Source organism: Tyto alba, unplaced genomic scaffold (genome assembly GCF_018691265.1).
Source record: "Tyto alba isolate M040663 unplaced genomic scaffold, T.alba_DEE_v4.0 Super-Scaffold_40, whole genome shotgun sequence".
Taxonomy (NCBI): Eukaryota; Metazoa; Chordata; class Aves; order Strigiformes; family Tytonidae; genus Tyto; species Tyto alba.
In genome coordinates this window covers 47,816,936-47,844,761 of record NW_024881316.1, presented here as the reverse complement: position 1 = coordinate 47,844,761, position 27,826 = coordinate 47,816,936, and the positions used below count along the sequence as shown (strand labels likewise).

Genomic DNA, 27,826 nt, shown 5'->3' with positions numbered 1-27,826 from the left:
ACATAAAGTACCTAAAGAAAATTCACAGTTTTTCCAGGAGAGGGTGGAATTCTGCTATTCTTTGTGCTATAGGTAAATGAATAAATAGAAGCATCACATTCACCGATGCTATTGCATATATTCAATAATATGATTGGAAAGGTCTTTACGCTGGATTAAATTCAAAAGAATTAGAAAGTAATTACCCTTTGCTACGTTATTATTGAAAGAACAAAATCTCCTCAGGCTAAGGGAATCATTTGCATTTGGTATATGTTAGATAAGAAAGTACTAGATTTGGTATATGTTAGATAAGAAAGTGGCTAGCATACGGGGTCCATTTAACTACATCTTGTAAGGCACTGGGCCAAATGATTTCAGGGCATCTCAGAGGTTCATAAAACACACCTGGATATGAGTCTTCTTATGGATCAGGTTCATGGAAAGTTTTGCTGAGGTTTACAGATCACTTGTGTAAATCTCATTGGAGTCATTGTGGTTTTGGCATGGAATCAGAGAATATTGAACCTGAAACCTGTGGTTTGTTTTTAGACTATGAGTCACACGCATGGTGGGTGGAAAGTGGTACAGTTCACTTGATAACAACGGTTTGCACCAGATGAGGGGCTGAAATTGGTTGCAATTATTCATACCTGAACACAGCACGAAACCAAGTGTCACAGTGAATATGTTAACATGGAACCAGAAAATTAATTATCCCAAGGTGGGAGATTGTCACCTTTCTTCTCTTATTTTTTATATATATGCGGCAATTTAAACCAGCTTATTTGCCTCCGTGTACCCCATTTCACTCTTACAGTTCCACCAGGGTCATGATGACACCTGTCATTAAGACAGATGAGCTTGGTAGACAGCCCAAACATAAGTGGCCTAGAGGATGCCTGTGGGCAGTCTACAGATGTCCTAGAAATGGCTATATCGATGTGTAAATCTGAGTCAGGAAATATGTCAGACAAGCCTGTTTCCTGGCCTTGCACCCTAAGGTCACTGTAAATGCAGTCACTATTATCAAGAACGATTTAGTAATAATAGTTAGGCCAATACCTTTACTAATAACAGCTAAAAATAAAAGTTCTGTCTTTACTGCTAAATTAAACAATTCTGGATCCAGGGCACTGGAACAGAGTCACCTGTAGTGTTAAACTGTTAGAATAGTCTTTAGTGCATTTAAAGCCTGGATTAATTGGCATTCTCCCAAGCAATTCCTGGGCAGATATGGGAGTTAACATATGCCAGGGACCTTTCCTAAGAAGAAGCTTGAATGTGGCCACTCAATTTCAAAGCCTGTGGGAATTACACCCTATTTTGGAGGCTACATAGTATGAATATATATAGATGGTGTCAGAGCCATAGTATGTGCCCTGATACTACTCTGTCTACTAGAATAGCTGTAGCCCATGGTTCTACTTCTGACTGAGGAGGATTTTAGCCTACAGATTTCTGGACACTGGGAAGATACACTGGGGAAAGAATCACTTCATATGTGCCCTTCTGTCTTTCTCTAAGACTGCTACAGCTGGCCACTGACAAAGACGGCTTGATTTGACACAGAATGGTTAGTCTTGCCACAGTATTTAACGTATCTCATTCCAAAATCTACACAAACACAGAAGAAAAACGAGGGTACTTACCCCAAGGAGTTTCTAATAACTAATCCTTTACAGTCTCCAGTTAGTGGTGCCTGAGGAAGCATTCCATAAGTCATGATTGCTCCCTTGATTAACTCACACAGTAATTCTCTGATCCCTCAAGGAAATTTGGTTGCATATAGTGCTTGTTCTGCAATGCTCTCAGTTGTAGAGTCTAAGGCAAAAGAGAGTCTTTCTGGTCATCTACCCAGCCTTTCCACATAACAAACCGGATCAGATTCACTCATTAAGTATAACAACTTACGGTCAGCCTTGAGTACGCCTAAGCAAAAAAACATCTAAGTCTTGGCCTGACTCCAACAAACATAAAACTAGCCACATCCCTTGGAAAACTCTTCTGACTGTTGATAAATCCCATTTGAGAAGCTCATGGTAATTGCCACCAGTAGCCATAAACTATGTAGACTATTTGCCATAGCACAATGTGGTTTCAAATGACATACAAGAAGGAGTACTGGAATTTAAAGAAAAAATTGTTTTTGTTTTAATTTTAGACAGTCAGTAAAAGGGAGGCCTAGTGATTCAAGAGTAAGTGCAGAAATCAGGACATCTGTGACTAGACACATAACCATGTTGCTAGGTTCCTGTGACTTAAAGATGACTGTTCAGCTGGTGAACCCTGGATAATTGCCATTTGTAAGGGAAATCCTCTGTTGCTGTGCAGTTGCTGTCACGTAATCCTACACGTCATCGCTTATAGTTTAATTATCTGTGAGGATTTTTGGCCTTTCTATGATCACTGTTTGCCTCTGCCCCTAGAGGCATTCTTCCCTATCCAGAGCCAGGCGGTGGGGGATCTGCACATAGGTGCAACTCTCCTGTGGTTTAGGCCATGGAGAAAGAAATTCCACTAGGCTGTATAATAACTTCACAGAACATAGATGAAAATCCATCTGATGGAGAAGATAACCTACAAATTTTACTCTGCCTTCTTTTATTGAGGTATCTGCTCTTAGTGGCACACCTGGTTCTTTTTTAGTATAGAACTGATATCCCTAATGAAAACAAGGAAAGCTGTAATTTTCAACTGTCTCATCAGCCAAGTGATCTTCATAGGTAAAGTCTCACGCCTTGTGTTTGCCAATATTTAAATATCTGTAGTACTTTAAAGCAAGTGTATGAAAACTTAGGCCTAGGTTAATTTTAGGTGACTACTCTGAGTCAGTCTTCTGATCTTCTATAGTCAATAAAGAGAGGCCAACAGACAAAATGATCCCCTCATCCTAAATGCCTAATAAATTGATCAGATTTAGATGAATTAAGTCCAGGCCTGCCTATCTTTTAGTGCACAAACTTGCACAGTTTCATTAACAAGTTAATGACATGTCAATGTTAACCTAGATAACAGATTTCTCTATTTGGCTACTATTTTCAGTTAATCATCTGGAAAACAGTAACTAGTGGCTTGACCTGAAAAGAACTATATGATTTGCACTCCTTACTTGCTGAAAATTTAACTGATTTTTCTAAGCTAAAATAAAATCAAATTCTTCTCCAGTCCCACAGTCATCAAATAATCATCAAATTACTATTTTGATTTAGAAATTGATTTAAAAAGTCATGGTTAGTTTCAGATAAGGGGCTCTGACCCTGCTGAAATCAGTGTGCAAATATTTAAACACCTATTAAAATCAGTGGGAGTAGCTCTTCCTTCCTAGCAGGTAATCTGCTTCATGCTTAAGAGTAGAAACACTGGTTTCACCTCATTCAAGGCTTCAAGGAGTTAGAATTAAAATTCATATGTGTAAATACCAATATAACCATTCTGGATTTATACTAACATTGGAATCAGGATCTTTCAGTCACTATTTCTACTGACGTGAGTTCTGCATAATTATTATAGTCTAATTCTGAATTTATAACACTGAAAGACTCTGGCCCAAGAGCAATGATGTCCCCATAATATAGGCCACAGAAGAAACAACCAGCAAATACACTGGCCTTTCCTAGGAAGTTTATAAAGTGCAATTTTGAAAATATGGGAGAGACAAATAAGAAGACAAATAGGAGCAAGAAAAGACAAAATAACAGTAAAGTAAATGTGATCACAAAGACAAGAGCTCTGCTGGCCTCCAATGCATCTTGATGCTATACCATCACCTTTGGCTGTACAAAGAACTTCATCTGCATCAGGATTCTGCATAGTTGCCCATGACCTTCTTCAGACTTTGTTCCATCAAAAAGAAAAAGAACTAAAATGTTCAGTTTAATGGCTTCATGAAATCACTAGCATTTCTTCTTTTTCAGGTAAAAACTTACGCTAAAGCCAATTTGAAAAAACAATGACACAAAATGAGGACTATAAAAATAAATAAGTGCTGTCTAGATGAGAAAAAACAGCGGGATTTGCAGTCTAAAAAGTTTATTGCCCTGTGAGTTGTGATTGAACTTAGATGTTTACTGGAAACATTTGTGGACAATGTAGACTACAAAAGAAAAAAAGAAAACACTTTTCTCTGCTTTATTGTAGAATCATAGAATGTTTTAGGTTGGAAGGGACCTTAAATATCATCTAGTCCCACCCCCCTGCCCCGGGCAGGGCCCCCTTCCCCCAGCCCAGGGTGCTCCCAGCCCCGTCCAACCTGGCCTTGAACCCTTCCAGGGAGGGGGCAGCCACAGCTGCTCTGGGCACCCTGGGCCAGAGTCTCACCCCCCGCACTGGGAAGAATTTCTGCTTTATATCTAATCCTAATCTGCCCTCTTTCAGTTTAAAACCGTCCCCCCTTGTCCCATCCCCACCCCCTGACCCAGAGTCCCTCCCCCCCTCTCCTGTCCCCCCTTTAAGCCCTGGGAGGCCGCTCGAAGGGCTCCCCGGAGCCTTCTCTTCTCCAGGCTGAACCCCCCCAACTCTCTCAGCCTGGCCTCCCAGGGGAGCTGCTCCAGCCCCCCCAGCATCTTCGTGGCCTCCTCTGGCCTGTTCCATGGGTGTCTAAATTTATACCCAGATAAAGGTGTGATAAGAAGACAAAGGCTTGTAATTTTGAAGTGTTCTGGATTGACTTAACAAAATGGTAAAGATATTAAATAGAGCCACTGGGATAGTGTATGCCAACCATACATTACGTTGCAGAGGTGATTTAACTTATTTTAAGATTTGAGTTAAGATCTGGAGTTATAGTAGCAGAAACAAACAACAGGAGATTGAAGGGGTAACACCCTCAGACTATGAATAGCACTTCCACTGATGGAAGAGATTAATTCACCTGTAGGAGAGGAGGTTTTTTCCTTTTTTGCGTTCAGTTTTCAAGAGATCAAGAAAAAACTAGCAGCAAAAGAAACATTGTAAACCTATTATTAAATGCTGTGAATTATGTTATTCGAAGTCAGACAAATACAGTCAATCAAGCAATAGTCCATATGCATTGCTTAGCAATGAATCTTACTGTTATTCAGCTAATCTGTCAAATCATGGAAATTAATGTCAAACATTACTGTTCCCCTCAACCCCAGCCCTCTATCCCAGAAATAATGGCCTCTGTAATAAGTCTTGCAAACTTTTACATAGACATGTGTTAAAAGAAATTTACAAAATTATTAAAAGAGTATTTGAATTATTATTCAAAGAGAATAATATGAAGAACAAGGAAATGCCCAAGAAATATGAAGCATCCAGACACCTTTGAATAGTCATGGAAGAATGGAGGCTTGTTTTCATTGTCTCTAAGAGAAAATGCGAATGTAAGTATGAAGACAAGACATATATTCAAAATTAATCTTCAGCACCAGTTGAAGGAGTTTATTTCAGGAAATCCCCCAAATGGTGCAACAAATTTGCCATTTTCACCCCTCAAAGAAATCATTAGTATCTAGTAAAAACTCTGGGACACAACTAGTTGTGTATAGGGAACAGAAATCTTGAAGATGAGGTACGACAAGAAAACTTAGACAGGAGCAGAAATGGTTTAGAGAATCCTTGTGAAAGGAAAAGATTAGAAAATCTAAGATACTTTTTTTGTGGTTTAGATGCTTTGCACTTGAGACTAGTATAACAGCTCCAGGAAGTCCTAACAGGAATTACCACTGAATGAGCAGTAATGAACGGTTAAAAATAATCAAGAGGTAGATGACTGAAATTCAGAATGGCTAAAAAAATCACTTTAAAAGATTCCTCAGAAAATATGACACATTTCCTAGCTATGAGTAAGACAATAACACTGACCAGGTTGGACCCATAGTCACCTATCACTGCAACATTCTACACGAGAATAAAAGGGGTGAAAATTAAGTTAATAAGGTACAGAAAATGAACTGCCTATTGACAAGATGGTAGTGAAAATTTTCCTAGCTAAAAAAAAATCCCAAGGGACTGTGAAGGGATTAAATGATAGTGTTTGATCCACAACCACATTTCTGCAGACGGAAAACAGGGAGGAAAAAAAGCAGGAGTGAAAGGTCTCTACGGGACCCCCCGGATTTATTATAGAAAATATCATTATCACTACATAGAGGATAGTCTTAAACTCTGTGGCATGCCGGAGAAGATAATCTAGCTGCAACAAAGAGCATCAATCTTTTCAAGTGATTAAGTGATGTTCATGTGCAGCTTGGGCTGAACCATTTCCAAAAACAAAGGCTGAACTGGAGGTAGGGATGCAAAACAAGTGACAAAACTATTGACATCACGTCTCCCAAAGGAACCTACATAGCTTGGCACTTAAATTGTCAGCAAAGTTGTTAGCATGTAAAACTTAGTAGGTGTCATTAGCTTCAAATATTACACAGTGACCACTTCTGGTCAGTTAGTACCCGTGTCATTCTAGTCATGTCTTGTAACGGCTTGGCACACTGGGGTGAGATCTGACTCTGGGTGAAGAGAGGTCTTTAGAGAGGATGACCACCACTGCAGAGCTGAAAATGTAAAAGATAACTGCGTGTCTTTAGATGGAGGATGAATAATAGTGAAGATACTATGCTTACAGAGTGTGTATTTAGTACATATCCCAGTTAAGATATCAGTGTTTATAGTGACTAGAAGAAAAATTGTGGGAAACTTAATTAAAAATCACAAAGAGAACATTACGACTGCACTAAGAAGTAAAAGACAAAACTTTTCTTTAGAGAAATGAGTGAAAATTCTCAAAAATGGAAGCGAAGAGGAAGTTATTACCACTACACAAGATTATTATCTCCATGTGGACTGAATAGAAGTCCAAGTCTTGAAAACTGGAGAAATCTGTGACAAAATAAAATACTTATCCATAAATTATAACACATCCTGGCAGCACGGTTGGGTTTGTTTTGTTTTTTCCTTCACCCGAGTTGGCTACATTTGTAGTAGGAAAACAAGCAGTGCCAGACCCTTTTCTTCAGAATGAAGGTCAACTGAAGCAGCCTGGATGCTCAAACACAGGCTGGCCACATCCAAACCACCTACAGTGAATGGCCCCAGGCCCTAAATCTAAACTGTTGGGAAACTGTTACTCTGGGCCAAGACCAAACCAGGGAAGATATTAAGAATTTAGCAGAATGGAGAAGAGAAGGATGACATCCTGCTCTAACAATTTTTAACTTAGTAATGTAGTTGTAGCTGTGTTACACATTTATTTCACCTTGGAAATAAATTGATGGAAGCTAGAAAAAAAGAACTTATCTGATTCTGAAGGCCTCTAGACACCTCTACTTGGCCAGCTCCAAGTTCAATGGACTGTCAGCTTAGTCTCAACAGTTATATGGGAGCTTAGCCAATTACCTCACTTAAAGAAACATTTAGACACTGGCATACAGGCAGCTGAATCTGAAATTAATCCAGCTCCAGATATTTGCAGTCATTTAGACAGTTACTTGAAAAGTAGCTCTCTAAAGTGCCTATTCCTTTTCACTGGCTGCTGAAATAACCTAGGGGATGGGATTCGTCATGTGAACCATGCAGTTTCCTACAAGTGAGCCATTTTTATCTATTTTCCATTAGGAGAAACACAGACTCTAGGCACAATTAGAAAAGGTGAATCCCACAGGGAGGTGGCCAGCTTGTTCATCTTGGACTTAGACAACTGACTCTTAGCTCTTAAACTTTAGGGGGATTAATTCTCTATTTTGTTTATCCTAAGCCTTGCTTGGGTTTTCCACAACTAAGTTTCCCCCTTGCTCCTGGGTCTGTTTTCATAAATCCTTAGTTTCCATAGGACCCTCAGTTTCTCAGCAAGATTGCAGTTTCGCTTGTTTGACATACGTGAAGTGTGCACTGTCCTTTCCCTGTTATTTTATCTCATCTCTGACTGTAGTCGTGCTGACACTCTTTTAGCCTCTAGATCAGTAGGGTTGGACAGAAATCTGTATCAGTAGGATGTTCAGGAAGGACTTTTTCCTTGGACCCTCCAGCTGAGAACGGGAAGCTCTGGTGGGCATGGCAGAAAATGCTGTGATATGACATGCTGCCTCCACCAGGAAAGATGCCTTAAGGCACCATTATCTCCTCCCTCTCGCCGTCATAGCTGCACACTCCTGTCCCTGTTCCAGGTTAAAATGGTTTGGGTTAAAAATATTCCTCCATCTTTTTTCCCTCCTGGATGATCGGTCATCTGAACCCAAGTTATTTCAGTCATCTGGGTCAGAGAGTGACACCACAAATGGTTGTAACATTATCACTGAGGAGCTGGCACACAGCACTGTAAAGGTGGAAAACGTGGCAAGGAGCAGGGCAATTACTCGACTCTGTTGCATTGCCAGGGACAAGTCAGGCTAACATGTCAGAAGAAATGAAAGTACTGACTAGTCTACATTACAAAGAGATGGAGAAGAAATTAGGAGAATCTCAGCTTTGTCAGCAAATTCCTTTAGGAACAGAAGAACAAAGGAGTTGTCATGCTCTACATTTATTATAAGAGTCCACCCCAATTGGCACGTTCACCAAATCATCAATACAAATGTGTCTCCTGATCCTAGTCATACCCTAATCACTTATGCACTTATTAGTTATATTACCATAATGCTGAGGATCCCACATCATGAGCAGAACCCTGCTTTTTTAGGAACTATGTAAGTGCAAGGTGCTACCTAAGGGCTGTCTTATTCTGTTGAATTCCCAGTTGTTATGTATAGAAAAGTTAAATTTCTGTTGGGACATGCCTCCCAGGAGAGAGTGAGAAACTCCATTACTAAACATTTATTTAGGGTTTTATACCCAGCTGCAAAACATACAGCCCCTGGGCTTCTGTCAGAAGTTGCCTCCCATTGACCCAAACCAATATCTGATGTATGAAGTTCTTGAATGGCTGAACAAGATTCTTCTACATCACCCCTTCATGTAATTAATGGGGAAGTAACCAATGTGACAGTAACTACACAAGCCCAAAAGATTAAGGTAATGTGGGTAAACTATTGGCCCTATGACCTAAAGGAGTTGTATCACAGAGAACGCAAACACTGATGTGTTAACATCTGTTAGAATAACCAACCAGCACCAGGTATCATAGATACTTGCCTTCTTCCCATCAGTGGTGTAGAGCTTCTTCACTGGGTACTGCAGGATCTCTGAAATTTCATCCAGGAGACTTCTGAAACTCCTGGCATTTCTGCGGTTCAAGATAATTGAGCGCCGAAACCCACTGTCTCCATTCTTAACTAGAGTGATTTTCTTGGGTATTCTGGGGCCATGCTGGGTGAAAGGTGTGGAATAATCTTCCATCTTGCTCTCCTGAGCTGCTCTTCTCAAGGTACTGGAGGGTCGACCACTTCGTGGAGGGCCTGGCCTATGTCCTCCAGAAGGAATGCTAATAGGCTTGACATATTTCTTATCGGAGCAAAGGTAACATCCTCCATCCTCCAGCTGGTCCAGCTCACTGATGCAATGTATTCCTCGTGGGGTGGTGATGGTCCGTACCCCAAATGGCAGTGGGACCCGATGAGAGAGATCATCCATGAGTGCATTGAAACTCTTGAAACGTCGCTGGTTGATGGCCATCTTGACTCCTGCAAACTGAGGATCTCCACTTTTGAAGAAGGTTATTTTTTTGGCCGGGGGTACCTTGGTGACCGTGCTTGCCCGAGCCACGGAGGGAAGGGGCTGCTCATAGTTGTAGGAGCTGGTGGTTGACAGGTGGTCATCAGGCACCTGAGTCATCCCTTTTGCTTAAAAATAACTACAAGAGAAGGAGAAACAGAATAGGCTTTGAGTCATGCAGAATCGGTGCCTGAATAACATGGGAGCAAAGTTTGTTTTCCTCACAACAGTTTTATCATCTACGCTTGATGAAGAGCAGATTGTACCAACATGGAGTTAAGAACTCACTGGCTCAGGTAGATATGAGGAAACAGTGGAAAGAGTAGCTATAACCCTTCTCCTCACAGTTAAACCATCCTTGTCCTGAAGATGCCAATGAGAATTCAGTCAGTGTTAGTTGCCCGAGGCACAAAAAGCATGAGTCAGACCCCAAGCAAAACCCACAAAACCTGATATTTGTGTATTGTTGTCCTTTTGAGTTTTGTGTCTTCCTTGATTATATTTTTGAGGTTTTCTCTGAAACTATCAGAGTCAGTGATTATCGCAGTTTTATTTTTACAAGCAGAGTGCTGAGATTCTCATGTAACCCTGTAGCCTTGTGAACTGGCGTATAACAAAAAAACAAAACAAAACTGAATTTGTTCATGTAGTGATTGCATGTTGTAGCACACAAGCAGCCCTGAGGGTACCGAGGGGCAGAGTGGTCTGGTTTCAGAACATCTGCACATGGTGACATCATAGTGTGATAAGGTAAGGTCTGGATGAAAATCCATGGCAGTTATGCAAACAGATAATGGTAAGAAACATCACAAGACCTCAAAAAGGACTACAAAAGTTGGTTCTGCTAAACAGTGGGAAAATTTGAAATCAGCGTGGTAAGCACAGATGTGAGGAGAACGACCTGCCCAGCTTGTCATGCAGCAGCTGGTGTCCTTCACTTTTAAAGCTAAGCTGACTTTGGTGTTTAAATCTGGAGGTTGAGTCCCACCTTTTGGGCTTCAACAAATGTATTTCTAACGACATGTTTCCTACAGTTTGCTCCTGGTTACACTTCTTTCAGCAGCTGAATAAAGTTCTAGTTTCAAGAAAATAGTCATGCTACTCACTAATTATTCTTTGGAGGACCAGTTCAGTGACCACTGTAATTAATGGGAAAGTTGTCATTGATTGCAGAGGTACAGCATTCAAAAAGCTGTAAATGCTGATTTTCTCCACATTTTAGAACAAGAACATGATTTTAATAATGTGCTACTCTCAAGTGAACTATTTCTGCACTTTGTACTACAGCAAATCCACTCCTGCAAAAAATGGAAGTTTAACCTCAGTTAGGTGAGAAAAGACATTAGGCACGATTTGAAAGATTATTATTTTGACAAATCTCTGCTTTTTTATATCCATGCACACTGACAAAGATTTCAGTATGATATATTCTTTCCATGTAAGTATTTCACCAAGCAATTATTCACTTATTTATTTCCCAGTTAAAGGTCAATCCATCACTCTATCTTTCAGGGAAAAAAATAATCTAATTTCTCTATTTTTCAACAGCTTTCAGAAAGGTGGCTTTAACTTTTCTCCATGAGTCACACATTAGCACTTTCAGACATCAACAGCATAATTTCCAAACAAAGTCATTATCCAAATTGTAGTCCCTGGACCAATGGTGGTCCACAATATGCTGGCTACACTCCCAGAAATCTAACTGCTTATTCTACTTTTTTTCAAGCTGTTAAATCATATTGAAAGAAGTATAAAAAATTAAAATAAAGGGCAAATTATAACATATTTCCCAGTACTAATTTTCTCTGGGAATAATTTCACAAGACTCTTAAGGGATCACCAATGTAAAAGAACATTGTTCTTTAGGTTTTGGGGGATAGAGTTGGTTACCCACCCAAGCCTCGCTGATCCGTCAGGTCTGCTTTTATGAAGCCATGAATAATGTGAAGAAAGAGCCTTCCACAAAAACCTTACATGAAATATAAACAGTTCCCACAGGAAGAAGTTTTGCATTGTGGATTTGAAGTTTCGGAATGGAAGGGGATTCTACTGTATATCTGGCAAGGCAACAAAAATGGTCATCTTGCCCAAATATATCTTTTTGTGAATACATAATGGAGGAGTCTCACTGTATATTTTTGTACTTACAGTGAAATACTTAATGCCTCTTGCCTAAGATGACATTTTCTTACAGACTATCCAAGAGCTTAAAAATAAATCAACAAAATAATTAAAAAACAAACAAAAAAAAAAAAAAAAACAAAAAAAACCCCACAAAACAGCACAGCCAACCAACCACCTCCAGGATCTAATGTACTGGACAAAGTAGGAAAATGAGTTAGCAGGTTACATGCTGTCAATCAAACTGTCCTCAAAATGACTGACCACAGCTTGGAGGGTTAATCAGGACTCTGTTACTAAGGATAGAAAGAAAAGCTTCCTAAGCTGCTGGAGAAGGCTCTCAAATCCACTGGGGCTTTAGGCACAGTTTGCCCAATCCTTCTCTTGCTTGCACCCATGTAACTCAGGTACAAATATACCAGTGTAAGTGGTATATTCACATACCATTGTAAGTGAGAATGCAGTCAAGGCCAAAGAGGTAATATTTTCCCCTTGCCTAAAGTGATGCAGAAATCTGGAAAACTCTTAAGCCACCCCACTCACATCAACTCACCCACTCATCAACAGTACTTTGGAATCAGATTTATCTTTTGGGTAACTCCAAGGAAAACAATGGAGCTGGAATAAAGATGATGGTAGCTCTTGAAGATTTGTGTATATGTTTGTTACTTCTCATCTGGTTGATATTCACTTGCTCAGGACATAGATGACTGAGGTTCATATCAAGATTTCAGTGAAATATTATTTTAACAGGAAAGTCTGGTGAGTCTTGGCCCAAATATTTTCAAGTTCATGACAGATGTCAGAGTCTCAGATGAATGCTCTACAGCTGGATCACTGAGATTTGGGCATGAAATAAGGACAGACAAGCAACCTGTGAATGATAAATAATGGAAAATTACTTGTTCCTTCATAATTCGCATACGAGAGCATTCATGCTTTCTCTCACAATTCCTTTTTGCAAAGAAAGCACACACACACAACGCAGAAAAATCAATCAGTTGGATTCAGGTACAAAACAATAGGAAATGTATAGACTGGAATTCTTGTCTTCTAGCAATATTTATTTATTACTTACGTAACCATTATACTTGTGCACCACTATCGCTTACAACACTAAGCACCATCTTTTGTAGAAAGCAATTGCAGAGAGACCAGAGTCATAAAGGGTTTTATTAGAAGGGCAAGGATTTGGGGATCCTGCAAGAATAGGTTCAGCAAGTTTTACATCTCAGATCCTTAACACGAATCTTCCAAATGTAAGGTCAGTGTTGGAACCATTATGCAGTCCACCTTATATAGCATTGCTTTTCCACCTGTGGACAGCACACCTTTCAGCATCCAGAGACTATTCCTGTGGAACCCTTGACCCAGACGGGAAAGGTCACTTCTCTGCAGGCTTGCATCTACTATAAGAGGTCAGCAGCAATACTGGAAAACTTGTAGAAGTCCATCCATGGGAAAGCCTGAACCCCTCATGGAGGCCATTCTCCTCAGTCAGGACTGTGCCAGGCAGCCTGGCCCCTATTTTGTGGTTTCTCATCACAGTTCAAAATGACATCTCAAAAAAACTACACTGTATCAGGCAGACAAGTCACGCACTTCTAAACCCTGTCAAACCTCAGCTATCCAACTTCATGCAGAGGAAGCTGTGTGACCATGTGGTTGGGCATCTGTGATGTGAACCCTTAGCCAAAATCCAATACACCTGCAGCACTTCACATCAGACTTCATCTTCCATTCCTCACACTAGGCTTGTTATCTCTGAGGGTTTTTTTCAACCTTCTCTCCACTGGGGACATAGAAGAAGGAGAGGAACCCAGGTACCACTCTAGAAAGTGCCTGAGCTGAGATTGGAGAGCTGTTAGAGAATTCAACTCAATGAATTGAGCACCAAGTCTATAACCACTTTCTGAGAGCTGAGAACACCTTAATGACAAGCATCCAGACTTGACTTAAATACTTTAAATTATCAAGTCTACCCTGTTGTCCTGGGTTGAGTGAGTGGTGGAGTTTTTTGGTGGCAGGGGAGGGGGCTATCGGGGTGGCCTCCACCACTCACTCAACCCAGGACACCTGTCCAGCAGCAACACTTCCAGTAGTTAATCCCACTTAGCACTGAACATGTGTGCCTTTCTGCTAGATTGACTATGTCTAATGTCAATTTTTGTATGGTTTCTGTAGATAAATTAGCATGCAGACTTTTACTGGAAGTTTCTCTTCCCATACAAGTAATTGTAGCTTCCATTTTTACAAAGTCATTACTTCCAGGCAGAAGAAAAATATGCAGGTCACCATTAACATTTGGAATGGGGTTGGTTGAAAAATCCAGGTGTGTGTTCGAGGGAAATCATGAACAAGATGATTTCATTTGAAATTTTTCCCAGAAAAGGTAGGGGTTTCTGGGAAGAAAGATGAATCATTGTTTTGTAAGATCTAGCCATGTTACTCTAAAAAGGATCATTTCAATTTGCTCTGTGCCCTTTTTGAGAAAGAAAAGTACTTTTTTTAAAAAGCGAAGTGATCTTATTAACAAGGAGTATTTATGGCCTGACCAAGACAAAGTTTTGTATGGAAAATTAAAAAAGTTGAGATTTTTGATTCATAAAAAGGGAAAAGCATTGAATTAGAAGGCAGTGTATCTATTTGCCTGTGATTATATAAGAATTCCCTGCAAACAAACCAGGTAGATTGTATAATTTTCCCTCAATTTATTTGTTACTTAAAATTACTTGAAAAGGATTATCAAACTCTGTGTAAGACTAAGTTTTTAAATGTTTGGAAAAGAGTTTCCTGATAGCCATCATTGTCATTCTATTCTATGGCTGAATGAGCTTAAAACAGTGTTCTTCACCCAGGTCCTTGCCAGAGCTCGTGTTAAATACAAGCAAACCCATCTCTTGGTAGGAACAGTACAGTAGTGATTTCAGCCATTGCAACCACCCCTTGAACTGCACCGCTGGACCAGTAAGCTAGAAGGCATGCTGGACGTGCAAGACTGTCTTCTGTGCTAAAAACAACCTGATTTTAATGGCATCTACAGCTTATACCATTTTCCTCTACCATTGGCAGGGAAGAACATGGGCACATCCACCTAGGAGGGTTTGTATTCATTGAATCCAAGATAATTTATTTATTTTCCTTCTGTTCTGGGATTCAGCTGAGAATTTACCATATAGTTATCTCCTCTATTAAGCTGTACTGCACCATGTCCTATTCCTTATAGGTAAGGTTAGTCAGAGTCCTGAGCAGAAAGAAGCACAATGTTAGCTTCTCTCAAGTCCTGTCTTGGAGTATACACTTACCCAAGCTCTTACATTGTCCATGCCTATGATCTGGGTGATTTCTTACTCAAAGCAACAGCATAACAGACAGGTTGTTCTTTGCTGAGCCCTAGGGCTGGAATGGCAGGGGTAGGGAGCACTTGAGATGGCTACTCAGAAATCCTCATTAGTGACCTAAATGGTGAAAGAGGGCACCCTCAGCAAGTTCTCCAATAACACCAAACTGTTGGGAGCAACCAACATGCTGGAGGGCAGGACTGCCATTTGGAAGGACCTTGAAAGCCTTGAGAAGTTACCTGAAACGACCCCCAGGAGAAAAAAAACACCAACCATGTGTCAGGGACAGTAAGCTCCCATACAGTAACACAGGCTTAGGTTGACTGATAGCAGATTTTCAGAAATGGATGTGAGGGTCCTGTTGGACAAGAAGTTGATCAGGAGTCAGCAGTGATCCCTCAGGGCAAAGAACATCAGCCACATCCCGCAATGTATTAGCAAGAGTGTCCTAAGCAGGCCAAGGCAAATCATAGTTCCCTTCTGCTTGGCTCTTTTGAGAGCACACCTGGACACTAAGTCCAGGTTTTCACTCCATAGTACAAGAGGGATCCTGACATACTGGAGCGAGTCCAGCAAAGACCACCAAGATAGTAGGACAAAATAGGAGCTCATGATGGGCACAGGGAGGATAAGAGCGCTAAAATTGTTGAAGCTGGAAAAGAGACTTGGAGGCATTCAGATCATTGTCTATAACTACCTAGGACACGGTATAGGTATGGTATATAGAGAGCCAGACTCTTCCTCTAAGTGATTAGTAAAGTGCTAAGATGTGACAGATACAAGCGGCAACATGAGAAATACCATTTAGGCATTAGAAAAAATTATTTACAGTGGTGATCTGGAGACTGGGACCTAAGAGGTGGAGGAATATCCAACCCTGGACATATTAAAAACTCAGATAAGCAACCTGATCTATTAGACCTGGCTGTGAGTGTGTGACTGAACCAGAAAATCTCCAGAGTCCCTTCCAGCCTAGTTTATTTTGCAATTTAGCAAAGGTAAGGCAGCTTCTCCAAAGTTTGTCTGCACTCTCCTTGGCTGAAGCTCATGTGGTAATTAAGATCCAGCTAAGTGCCAGTTTAATATGATCCATCCTCTGTAGCAATCTGAACTGTTCCATTATCAGAGGCATTTTCTGTGATCTGATAGAATACTCCACCTCTAATTGCTTTAACATCATTAGTGCTTCCATTTTATGATTACTGGGTTTTCTTCTAAGCAAATTAAATATTCATTTAACAATGTGAGGCAGATGTTAGTAGATAAGGTTTTTTGTTGCTGTTCTGGGCTTTTGAGGGGGGGCGTGTTTGGATTTTTTGTTGGTTTGTGTTTTTTGTTTTGTTTAGTTTGTTGGAGTTTTTTTTAATTTATTTTTTAAGAATGTACTGCTTTTTCTTTATTTGGGTCCATATCAGTTTGAAACAAGTCAGTCTTCAAAGCACAACAGTCCAAGTTGTATTTCCAGCTACAGCCTTACATTGCATTTAGCCTAGGTAATCAAGAAGCCCAGCTTTCTGGAGGATTAGAATTAGTCTCAGGGATCACCTACAACAAATCCTGTGCCTATTCTATGTGCATTATCTAATTACTTTCTCAGCTATCAACCACAGGTGCAAAGAAAGAAACCCCTCTGAAATTGTTAAAGAATAGGGTTTTTTCAATGTTCCTTACTTCTAAAAGTATTTATTCTGTAGACAATATCTCTACAGTTGATACATCAGTCTTCATGGACTTAAATTATGAACTTGAGTCCCTTCAACATGAGATAGAACACAGTTGAGAAGCATTGCTACTTTGCCAAGAGTCAACTTCACCATGCAACTAACACTGCATATATGAAGCTGAAGACCAAAGCTCATGGTATCAGTAGCAGTTCAGAGAATAGGGACTGAGCCAGAAAGATCTGGTTACAGGATCAGGATCTCAGACCTTACTGAGGTTGGGTCCTCAGCTCCGTGCTAAGACTTTGCTCAAACTCCTGAGTTCTGAGATTTGCTTTCTGCTTGGGAGGAAACATGGAGAGCTGTACATGAGCACAACATAATAAACCAAGATGACGGATGGCACACGGAGCATCTGTCAGGTTCTCCCGATGAGGAGAAAGAGACAGGGACACAGTGGTGCCCACTTGTTATTCCTTCCCCTACATATCCTGTTGTCTCCCATCATTTCTCCCAGTCCCTCAGTACAACTGTACTGTGACAGCTCCCCTGGGATGGTCTTAATCACAGCCTGCTGTGAAATTAAAGCATTCTTCCACCAAAGGGCCCAGAGAAACTCTAACACAAAAGATTGGTCTTCTTTTGCTAATGAAATGTAGGATTTGTCTTTCCTAAAATGACACCATGGGCTTCGGAAACCAGAGAGGCCAGTTCTGCCACGTGCTGCTCGACACCCAGCTGTGGTCCATCAAAGTAACAGCTCTGTGACGCAGACCTGATGACACACACCTATCCCTGCAACAGCCTCCGACAGCAGCAGTCGCACCTGGGCGTTTCAGAGCGCACACAGTTCAGCTCCAGCAACAGTGCGGAAACACCCTAGGAGCTGGGGGATGACGGTTTCATTTCAGAGGGTAATTCTAGTGCTGTAGCCAAGCATTGCCTAAGAATAATGCTGTTTTAAAGATCCAGGGGGTTAGGTAACTTGCTCACATTTACTCATATTTCTGGCAATAATGGGGAAAGTAGCTTTGTATTTCCTTTTGAGATCTGATTGAAATTTTATGTCCAGGGTAATCTGCATGTTTGTGCCAGGAAACTGATAAACAGATGTGCAATTTATCTCATTTATACCATTTCTCTTTCCTTTCTGATGTCCTCAGTTCCTTCCAAATGATTATCAATTTTGCTTTTCATGAATGTTTTTTGCATTCTTAAATTATCTCAAAAGACATTAAATCAAATCAGATCCCTCCACATTTCAACATGTATACTCTTTCTCAATTTTCAAAATGTTTATTACTGAATCTGTGGACAGCTTTTATTCATCCAACAATGTATCTTCTAAAACCCTTTGAAACAATTTTCCAGGCCAAATTAAACACTGTATAAAATCTGATAAACAGTAGAAGCAGTCAGGTTTCTCTGGCATTGTGTATTTATTTGGCCTGTTGTCTACAGTTCTTGTGCCATATAGTTGTCTACTTATTTCTGCCTTAATGTGTGTTTCATTATATTAGAAGACACAATGTCTCACCTGAAGTGACTCTCTCCTTTTGGCTTTGTGTAGTAGGGGGGAAAAAAAAAAAATAAAATCAAGGTTATTATTCCAGCCCTTTCTCCTTTATTCATCCCAGTTAGCATTAGTTGCCTTTGGGAAGTGATACAGTTTGTTTATCAATTCATTCTCTAAGGTCCAACATGACAACATGATTAACAAAACTGATCTGTGTGCCTTCCAAATCTTTCAAGGATTCCTCCACTTGTTCTTTATCAATTTTATATATATATATATATATATATTTTTTTTTTTTAATAGTGACTTCCTTCCTCACTTTAAATTCTACCCAAACTACTCTCCTACAGTTTTCTTCTTTAGGACAGATTTCATTTTTTTTAAGGTGTTGAATAACTCAGCCAGTTTTCAATCCTCCTTTTTCATTTATTAATGATCCTGCTTTTTCTGCTACTTTTGCTCTACCTGCAAGATTTACATCCTTCCAATTTTACTTATTCTTGATTTTAATTCATGTCAGCAGAACTTTGACCTCTCATCAAGGGTAGCACTACTAATATTGGCACCCTGGCCAAAGTGTAAATTTGGTGATTTCTGCAATTTCTGCTTGCCTACACTTTGAACAATAAACTGTTCTTTCTTTTTTCCCATCTATTGAATCTCAGTGCCAGTTTCTCAGATTAGATGAGCCAGCAGGACTCACTGGAGCTCACGAGATCTCTTGGGATTAGCACTTGCCGAACACCGGGCTCCTTTTGGGCACTGTGCAGGAACAGAAGGGACAATGCTTTCTCTCCACAGCCAGATGAGTGACAATGGTGGGTATTTCCTACACTCACGTGTCTTCCCAGGTATTTTGGGGCCATTCTGGAAGAACAAAATGTTCCAGTGGGGTAGTATGGTCAGGTGACTCCACAACTGCTCAACCCCAAACAGGGTTGGAGAGATCACGTGCAACCAGGGAGCAGGGACAAGGATCAGCCAATGCCTTGGCACTGTGGGACAGATATATCCTAGCCAGGCAGGATACTTGGGGCTGGATGTGGATATCTGTAATGTTTCTACGTGAGACAGTCACTCCAGCCTTCCTTCAGAGTCACCAGAGAGATATGGTATCTTTTAGTCTGTGTTCATCTCATCCTGAACTGAATGTCTCAGGTGAACTTTATCTTAAAAGTAGTGTATCTCTCCACTACCTGGAAAACAAGCTCAAGGTGATGACCATGGACAGTGACAATAAGGATACTTCATCAGATGTATATCATTCCTTGCGTCCTGTCTCTAAATTACCAGAAATGAAGATTTGAAATGCTCACAAAGAAGAGGGAAGAGAGAGATTCTCCTTGGTTGATGTTGACCCTTAAAAGAACATTTAAGATACTTTTTTTAAAATTGGATGGAAAAGAATTACCAGAAATGAGTACCTGAAATACTGAAAAGAAGGAGAAAAAAAAAAAGCAGCACTGCATTTTCTCCTGGGCTGACCCTTCAAATAGCATTCCTTTGATATTTTTGAGAGATGAGAAGGTAAGAAAAATTTTGCTTCACCTTATTTTTCCTTTTACTCTTGCAAAGCAGGTGAAAGAGTATTAAAAAAAAAAAAAAAATAGAAGTTTTATATTGAAACATTCAAAACTTCATTAACAAGATGGTTTGGGTCCTTTAAAAGACCCCACATTTGAACGTGACATTAAAAATAACAGCTAAAAAAGCCACCTCCTAACCCTCCTCTGCTTGAGCTGCAGTTGAGATCCAGCTCTCTTCCATAGCAATGGACACCATGTTCTCTAGCCTCAGTCTGCTCTGTGAGAGACTGGCCACCTTCTGCTGCCTTCCCTCCACACATTCTCTGAATGCCCTGGTACTTCTTCCTCATTCTCCTTCTGTCTCCTGTTGACATGGTGCTCCCTGTGATGTCAGCTGGTGACATCATTCTCCACGTTCATGGTAGTGGGTGTAACTCTCCACCGCTGGGCCTCTCCTACTCTTTCTCCAAGCTCTTTCCCAGATGTGGAGCTGCCAACTCTTATCGCGGTTAAAAGAACACCTCCTTATCTTTCACCACAAACCTTTCCCTTCCCCAGCCCTCCTTGCTGTGAATAACCCACATTTGTATGACACTCAAACTCACAATCTCCGTGTCGTGTTCAACACTTACATCTCCTTCACACCAAACACTCTTATCTGGTTTGTTGCCAAATCCTACAGACTCTTGACTGTAATCTCTCCAAAATCTCCCGCCATCCCTTCCTGCTAAAACACCTTTCTGTTTCTGAGCTAGCTTATCTCAACTGTTATAAACTTTATCGGCTTTCACAATATTATGCAAGGTCGATTCAAAATTCTACCTTTAAAATTCTTCAGTTCTGGAATCTGGTGGTTTCCCCCTGTTTTTGCCCTTACCACCCTCAGCAGCTCTGAAGTTCTTCACCTTCTCCTTTCTTGCTCCTGTTTCTCCTGAAGGTGGCCAGGGTTGGCCAATTCAGCCCACACCTTGCAATCCATGGAGCAGAAAGTGTTCAGCTATTATGGTAATAGATGACATGTGAAAGTGTAGGGAGAGATGTAGTCCTCCTTGCTGCTGTGAACCTCCTTTCCCTGGCTTCATACTCATCCTAAAAACACAGAACTTCTAAAACATGTAGGAGTCAATGCAAAGCTTATATAACACCACAGTCATCACTCAGCTCTTCATCGCCACTATTTCTCAGCCTATATCTGATCCTGACCTGGATTTAGATGTGAACATTGTCCCATTTGTCCTGTCGATCACTCAGAGACAGATGTGATAAGAAATAGCAAGATTATTTATTAAGAGGCTTTGCATGCCTTTGAGGAAGCTTAAAGTGATAGCGTATTGAAATGGGTGAATGAATCCCCAACAAAAAGGAAGTAAGTCTGGAAAAGTACTGCAAAATATACCCAGGATTATTCATGCTGATTTTTTTTCCATGAATTGGCTAAGTGCCATGTTTTTCCAACTTTAGGGTTGATTTTGCCTGAACTTTAATTGGAAGGGCATCTGCCAAATGTGCTAATGGGCTTGCTGAGGTGTTCATAGCGGGCAAGTCAGAACTACCTCCCTGCAAGACCTCATGGCCAGATCTCAGTGACATGAGATTGGCTTGTGCAGTCAAGAAACAAGGACGACACCAGCTGACTAAGCCTGGGCAGCTAATGCAGAAAGAATGCAAATATGAAGAAATAAAGCCACTGAGCAAAAGGAACCTGTGAGCAATTTGTATGGGATAATTCCAAAGAAACTTCAATGCAGCAGTGAATATTCCCTCAAGTAGGACAAAAATTTTCCACACCGCTTTGGCAGCCGCTATAGTTAGTTCAATAAATTACCTCTTATGTTTAGGATATATCTCATTATTCTTAGGTGCACTTTTAGTACCAAAAGTTACTGTAAATGTGTTTCTTCTTAGTAACTCTAGATCAAACATTCTAAACTTACAACTCTGCAGGTTATTTTTATTATCTACCAGATCCTTATTGCCTTCTGGGCTCTGAGAGGCATGCTCTGCTCTTCTGTCACTCCCAGTGCAACCCAACACAGCAGCTGGAGGTTAACTGACACCTGTATGTATGTCTCCATAAGGCAGCAAAGAATCCATTTCTCACTCACAGCTTTACTGGCCGCACCAGGCTAAAAAGCCTAAACCCACATATTTGTTTAAGGAGTAGCACTGGCACAACGTGGCTCTGGGACGCGCACCGGGTCTGTTGAGTCAGCAGTTATCATTTCTATAGATTTATTGCTCCTTGGGATTCCAGCAGTGCTCGGAGGCTGCTGCCGTGATGGCTGACGGTAAATGCACGTGTTGGGACATCCACGCCGCCAGCCGGCACGGGCCCAGGCTTGCTGTCAGGCTTGTGAGCAGGCCCGCGCGCACAAAGGGGTCACCTGTGCTCTCTGGGTGCGTAACGCGAGCCAACCTCGTTTTGCTGGGCTACATCCAGGTGGTCCTGTGTATGCCATCACCGGATACCCAAGCCTGGCTCCTTCCCAAGCGTGTTGTGGATGCCGAAACCCAGCACATAACACAGGGGGTGGGTAGGAAGCAGGCAGCTTGGGGACCCCGCAGTGCTTAGGCTCTTCCTCCGTCTCAGAGTTGCATAGACACAAACCTAAGAGATAGTCATGGTTCCTGGAGCATCAAACAGAAGAGGCAGACAAAGGCTAAAAGGGAAACTGAGGTACCGATGGATCAAGTGACTTGCCACGTACCACTTATACGGCCATTGGGACAGCACTAGGAATGCAACCTTTGTCTCCCCAGTCCCGATACAGTGATTTGCACTAACTCATTAATGCAAAGAGAAAGAGATAAAGCCAATCTCTGACAAAAGTGCATTGTTTCCAGGTGAGCTACTGTGAAAGAAGCATGGAAGGATTTGCATTGCCATCTGGGTAGCCCACCTCTCCTGCTAAGCCTTTAAGTATATACAGGACTCTTCTCACGCAATCCAGAGCGCCAATGTCAGTGGAAACACCTAAGAAAGCAAGGCAACAAACTTAACTTCCATGCCCTGCGGGAAGAGGAAGACTGAGGGTAACATTAGACAGCCACAGGCCTGCAGGATGCCAACAATTTTGAGAGGTTTTGGAGAAAAGCAACAGAATGATTGAGGGGTTGGTTAGATGAAGGAGAGAGGAAAAAAAAATACTGAAAGCACTAAACATACATTGCTTGGCCAACTAATGCCTGAGGGAAATAAAAGAGCTGGCAGGCAGGAGAGAGCTGAGAGCCAAGGAAGAAGTAAGATCTCCATTGTGAAGAGCTCTCAGCCCTTGTAAGTGAACAATGAGGAATGACTGTGTGCTGCAAGCCAGGAGATAAGTTAGGCTGAGGGGAAGCTGATGGTGTAGGCACTACACAAATAGATGAAACCAAGTTCTTTCTGAAATATTTTTGGCTCTAGCTGTACCTGGGTCTTGATTTTCTCCCGTGTCTTTCATTCTTTATGTGGTCAAAATGTTAAGTTGCTAATTCTTCCCAGGCATGTAGAGGAATTGCTTAATGTAGAGCAAGAGGGTATAAATAGTTGTGATGGGATAAAACTGAGAAAAGGGCAAGTGAGGTTATTTAGATTGGAATAATATTTAAATGAAGTAGTGGAAGCCCCTTCACATAGGTTATTTGAAACTAGACTAGGAAAAAAAGAAAAAAGTTTTCTTTTTTTAAGGGAGTAGATTTTAGGGAAAAAAAAATTGCACTGTGAAGGGAAAAGATGAAGAGATCCGCTATTTATCTCTCCAAACTAATTTTTTAATATATTAAAACCACCTAAGCTGTGTAAGCGACATTTTACATCTGAACATGCAATTTGTCCCTCTTTTACATTAATGGCACATTAATTTTACATTAATGGGCACAAATTAATAATAACAACAATTGAGAGCAATGAAACTATTAAAGCTCCAAAGAAGAGTCAAGGGAGATCCAGTGCAACAGGGGGGAAAACAAAACAACAAAAAAACCCAGCAAGAGATAGAAACATCATCTTGTGCTATCAGTTGCTGTAAGGAGAAATTTGAGGGAGTAGAAGATTAATACTGATCAGTCACCATCACAACCAACAATTCATAGATTATAGACAGGCCAAGAATTTACTGTAGTCTCAAATGTTCCAAAGCAAATACAAATCTTGGTCCCAACCTTACAAGAAGAGTCACAGAGATGCAGAAATTCCCAGATCAGGAGTATGGCCACCAGGCAACATTCTTCCATAACAGACTGATGAAACCAGGTGGGTTTTGAGTATCATCAGGTTCTTCTCTTCACAGACTTAATGGGCTGCTGACCTGCGACTTACAGGTAAATTTATACCGGTACTCTTGTTCCCCTATGTGTTAATTCAACTCCTACATATATGTAGTCCTGACACTATTAGTTTCCTAACACAATGTATAAACACCATAAATAAAAGGCCAAGAGCTATGGGATGAAATTTGGTGCCCCATACTATTGTGAGGGTCAGACCCGATGATCTAAATGACCCTTATGTCATCAACTATATGAACCTCTCTTCAGCCCAATAAATTAATTCATTTTTTTAATAGTAATTAACTGAAGAACTATTAAGGGTTAATGACCAGAGACTTGTATTAACCAAAAAACACAAGGCCCCCCTTTTAGCTTGTACTTAGAGAGACTGAGGGGTTGCCAACAAAAGAAAAAGAAATAATGAAAAATAAAATAAAAAAAAAAGGCCTTGTGGGCTATTCAGATCTTACAGAGAAAAGCAGAGCAGAAATTCAGGTTTAGAACCCAGCTGGGATTGTGGTGAAAGTCACAATCCCTTCCATCAGCAATGGGTGTTGGAGCAAGCCTGCCTGGGCAGCAGTGCCTAAAACAGACAGGATTCCCCTCTCTGTGCACAGAACCCCACATCTTATGGGCTTGATTCACCCTGAATAACATCAGAGACTTTAAGTGGCTGCAGTGAGTTATATCAGGAAAACTGGAATCCAGGTCTGATCAGAAAGGAGACATATTTCCTTGGGAAATGCCTCAGTAAGGATGGACGCAGAGTCCCCTGCAAAGCCTCCCAGGAAAACATGAAAACAGCCTTTGGAAATCTTCCAGGGTTAGCATCTGCTTTGCTCACCAGAGGAAAATACAGCCACAAGCTATGTCTCGATCACATCAGCAACTTCCCCCCTACATATAACTCTTACTTGCCATGGACACCTATTTCTCCCACGTGAACATCAACCACACCTCACTTTCCTAGTAAGAAACAAAGCTGTAAGAAAAAAAGACAACAGAGCTACTGGAAAAAGGCAGTCAATACTAACATCAGGCCTCCTGCTCCTGCTTGCTCTCCATCACTCCCATATCTCGATTGTTGCTTCTCTTCCCTGTATTGATTCACAAGTGCATAGAGGAATAGAGAGAGGAAGATTCAACTCACCACAGCAAAGGTCATCCAGGTACATAGCTTTTCTCAGGTCAATAATCCATCCCAGGTCAGGCTTCCCTTGAGCGCTCACAGAGGAGATCAAAATCCAGGCAGAGAAAACTCACTGGTTTATTTTTCTCAGCCCTACAAATGAGAGGTGAAATGTTTCTGCTCACTTGCTGCCTACACAGGGGGACAGGTCCCCCCCTCCCTTCCTAAAGCTTTACATCTCTCCTCACAGCTTTCCCCACCGTCATACACTTCCATACTCAACCACGAGCTCTTCTGCCTATGGCAGCTGCTTGGAATGGGATTAAGATGAGCAGAAAGGAGCTTACAGCTGGACACCATCTGCAGTGACGATAATTAACTAATGAGGTTTTAAAGAAGATTATTATTTTTTTTTTCCTTGTTCCTCATACAGATCTGATGACTGAGAAATTTGCATCATTGTGTGCATGGTGGTCTCTGCTGCTTGACAAGCCTGACCCAGTGCCTCCTTCTCCTCTGTGCACACATATTCAAGTCACAAGCTTGAAGGCAGGGGAAAAGCTGGCTCCTGGTGGCAAAGGCTTTCTTGCCTTTTCTGATCACAAAGACCTTGTTTTAAGTCTCTAGCCTGTGATATGCAGTGAATAAATCAGATTAAATGATTGCAAAGGTCCCTCCCAGCCTGAAAAAAGCCTCATGAGTGGCAAAAAGAAAAACTCAGATTCCATGACAAATTTTCCTATATTCTATGAGGGAATCTTAAAGGTCACCTATAAATGATAAGGAATGACAAAAATCACAACCACAGAGAGGTGAGGGGAAACATTACTCCTCACTCACCAGTGGGAAAAGAGACATCTTCAAATTCTGGTATTTTTATCACAGTCAGGCCAGGGGCAGCCCCCAAATGTCCTAATGCCAACCTTCCCTACAGACCATGCTTCCTTGTCAAAAAACTCTCATGTTTTCTTATATAAAACCGTTGCCTGGCCTGCAAAGATGGTGTGCTCTACACTCCCTGTTAATGATCATTCACCCAAAATCTTTACGGTTTATTCCGAGGCTCCATTCCCACTTTCCCATCCGGGCTTCCATTGGGTTGGACCAAGAGCAGGTGGAGATGATGGTGCATGGCTGAGTGTCACCCCAGCCTTGTGCTGGGACACAGCATGGGTAGAAACCACCTGGCAAAATATAGGTGTCTGCACTACAGACCCTGTGAGAAAGCAGCTTCTGCTCCCCGTTCAGCACATTCCTGGGGACACAACTCCTCACATGCTATAGCTGATGTCAAAAACAGGCCAGCTGATTCATCCGCAAAAGTGCCTCATTCTCTCCAGAGAATAAATGAAGTCTGAGATGATAGCTCAGATACTAACCCCTGCCTCATAGTCATCTAGAGTTGAATGAGATGGGTGCCCACTCTCATACCACCCAATCATATAATGCACATGAGGTTAAGCACTTTTCAAAAACTCTCTGTATCTTAGAGTGAAAACAGCTAGCTAACTGCAGTACAGAGTAACTATCATCCAATATTTGCTACTATTTTTTCTGGTGGTGATCCTAATTGCAAATATGATTTCTGTTATGTTCTAGCAACAAAAACTTTGGTGATGCCTGCTTTTTCCTCCTAAGTGTGAAGTACTCTTTTACAAGGTCAGATACCTTCTCACCCCACCTTAGATGCAGATCAGCTTCAGCCCAGTAACATGAGAGCCAGCAAATCTCAAAGAGGGGTTTAATGCTTTATTAGAACTCAGACTAAAGACACTCTGTGTATACCTGTGAAATAAGTTGGATTTATGCTGAAGTAAGAAGTAGTACTCCCCTTTGGGAGTTGGTGTATTTTTTTTTTCTTTTGGGGAGGTGAAAAATTAAGGAATAAACCTGAGAATTTTGGAATTTCACCCATGGGAAGACAGACACTCTGGACCCTCTGCTTTAGAATGAGCTGAAGCATTTTCCAGGCTCCAATGACCATATCTTATCGAGGAGGAACAGCATCATATGCAAAACACATACAGTATAAGTACAAACAGTTCGATGTCAAAGTTTGTACGATGAATCCCGTCCTTACCCACATGAGCTGTGGCCATAAATAAATGGTCCCAGCAATTACTATCTACCTTCAGGTGCTTCTGTTTCTTTTACATGAAGGGAGACAAGGAGAGACCTCACCCAACCCTGAATTACCCTTGCAAGTAATTATTGTCCCACTGATGACAGACCAGAGGCTGTTTGCAATGTATTTTTCAGTAACTAGAGCAGAATCTAATTCTGCATGATTTGCCCAAAATAATACTCCAAAAGACAAGGCTGCAAGAACAGTGGTGTAAAATGATTTTCCTTTTCTGTGTTGTAATCCCGCCTCCTTCCTCACCCTATCCCACCAGAAACTTAAATCATAGTTACAGGTATGTTCAAACCGCAGCTGAAAACAGGGCTCACCTCAGACATGTGTGAGGACTCCACATGTTGCAGGCTGTAACTTCAGGCAGGTGTCATGTTAAATCTCTTGAGAGGCTGATTGCTCTTTGTCATTGGAATGAGGGGAATTTCTCCAGCTTCACCCTGTGCAATGGCTTCATAAATTAAAGCGGCACATGATCAGCTTGATGTTATGCTGCAGTTGTTGACTGTTTTTTTTTTTTTTCTCTCCAAAAGATTACACATTGAGTTGCTCTGAGTCAAGT

General features: G+C 41.1%; 1 protein-coding gene across 1 annotated transcript in view; it reads right to left on the bottom strand.

Moving 5' to 3' along the window:
* The window catches only part of RP1L1 (RP1 like 1), a gene marked incomplete at its 3' end in the record, with an annotated part of 42,615 nt that extends 17,191 nt beyond the window's left edge, over window positions 1-25,424 (bottom strand). The window contains exons 1-3 of the mRNA XM_032993861.2: window positions 25,152-25,424; window positions 11,737-11,794; window positions 9,070-9,727 (exon numbers count right to left, since the gene is read on the bottom strand). Coding sequence (XP_032849752.2) covers window positions 9,070-9,708 — 639 coding nt within the window. The remainder of the gene's footprint in view (window positions 1-9,069; window positions 9,728-11,736; window positions 11,795-25,151) is intronic.
* Window positions 25,425-27,826: the final 2,402 nt, after the last annotated feature.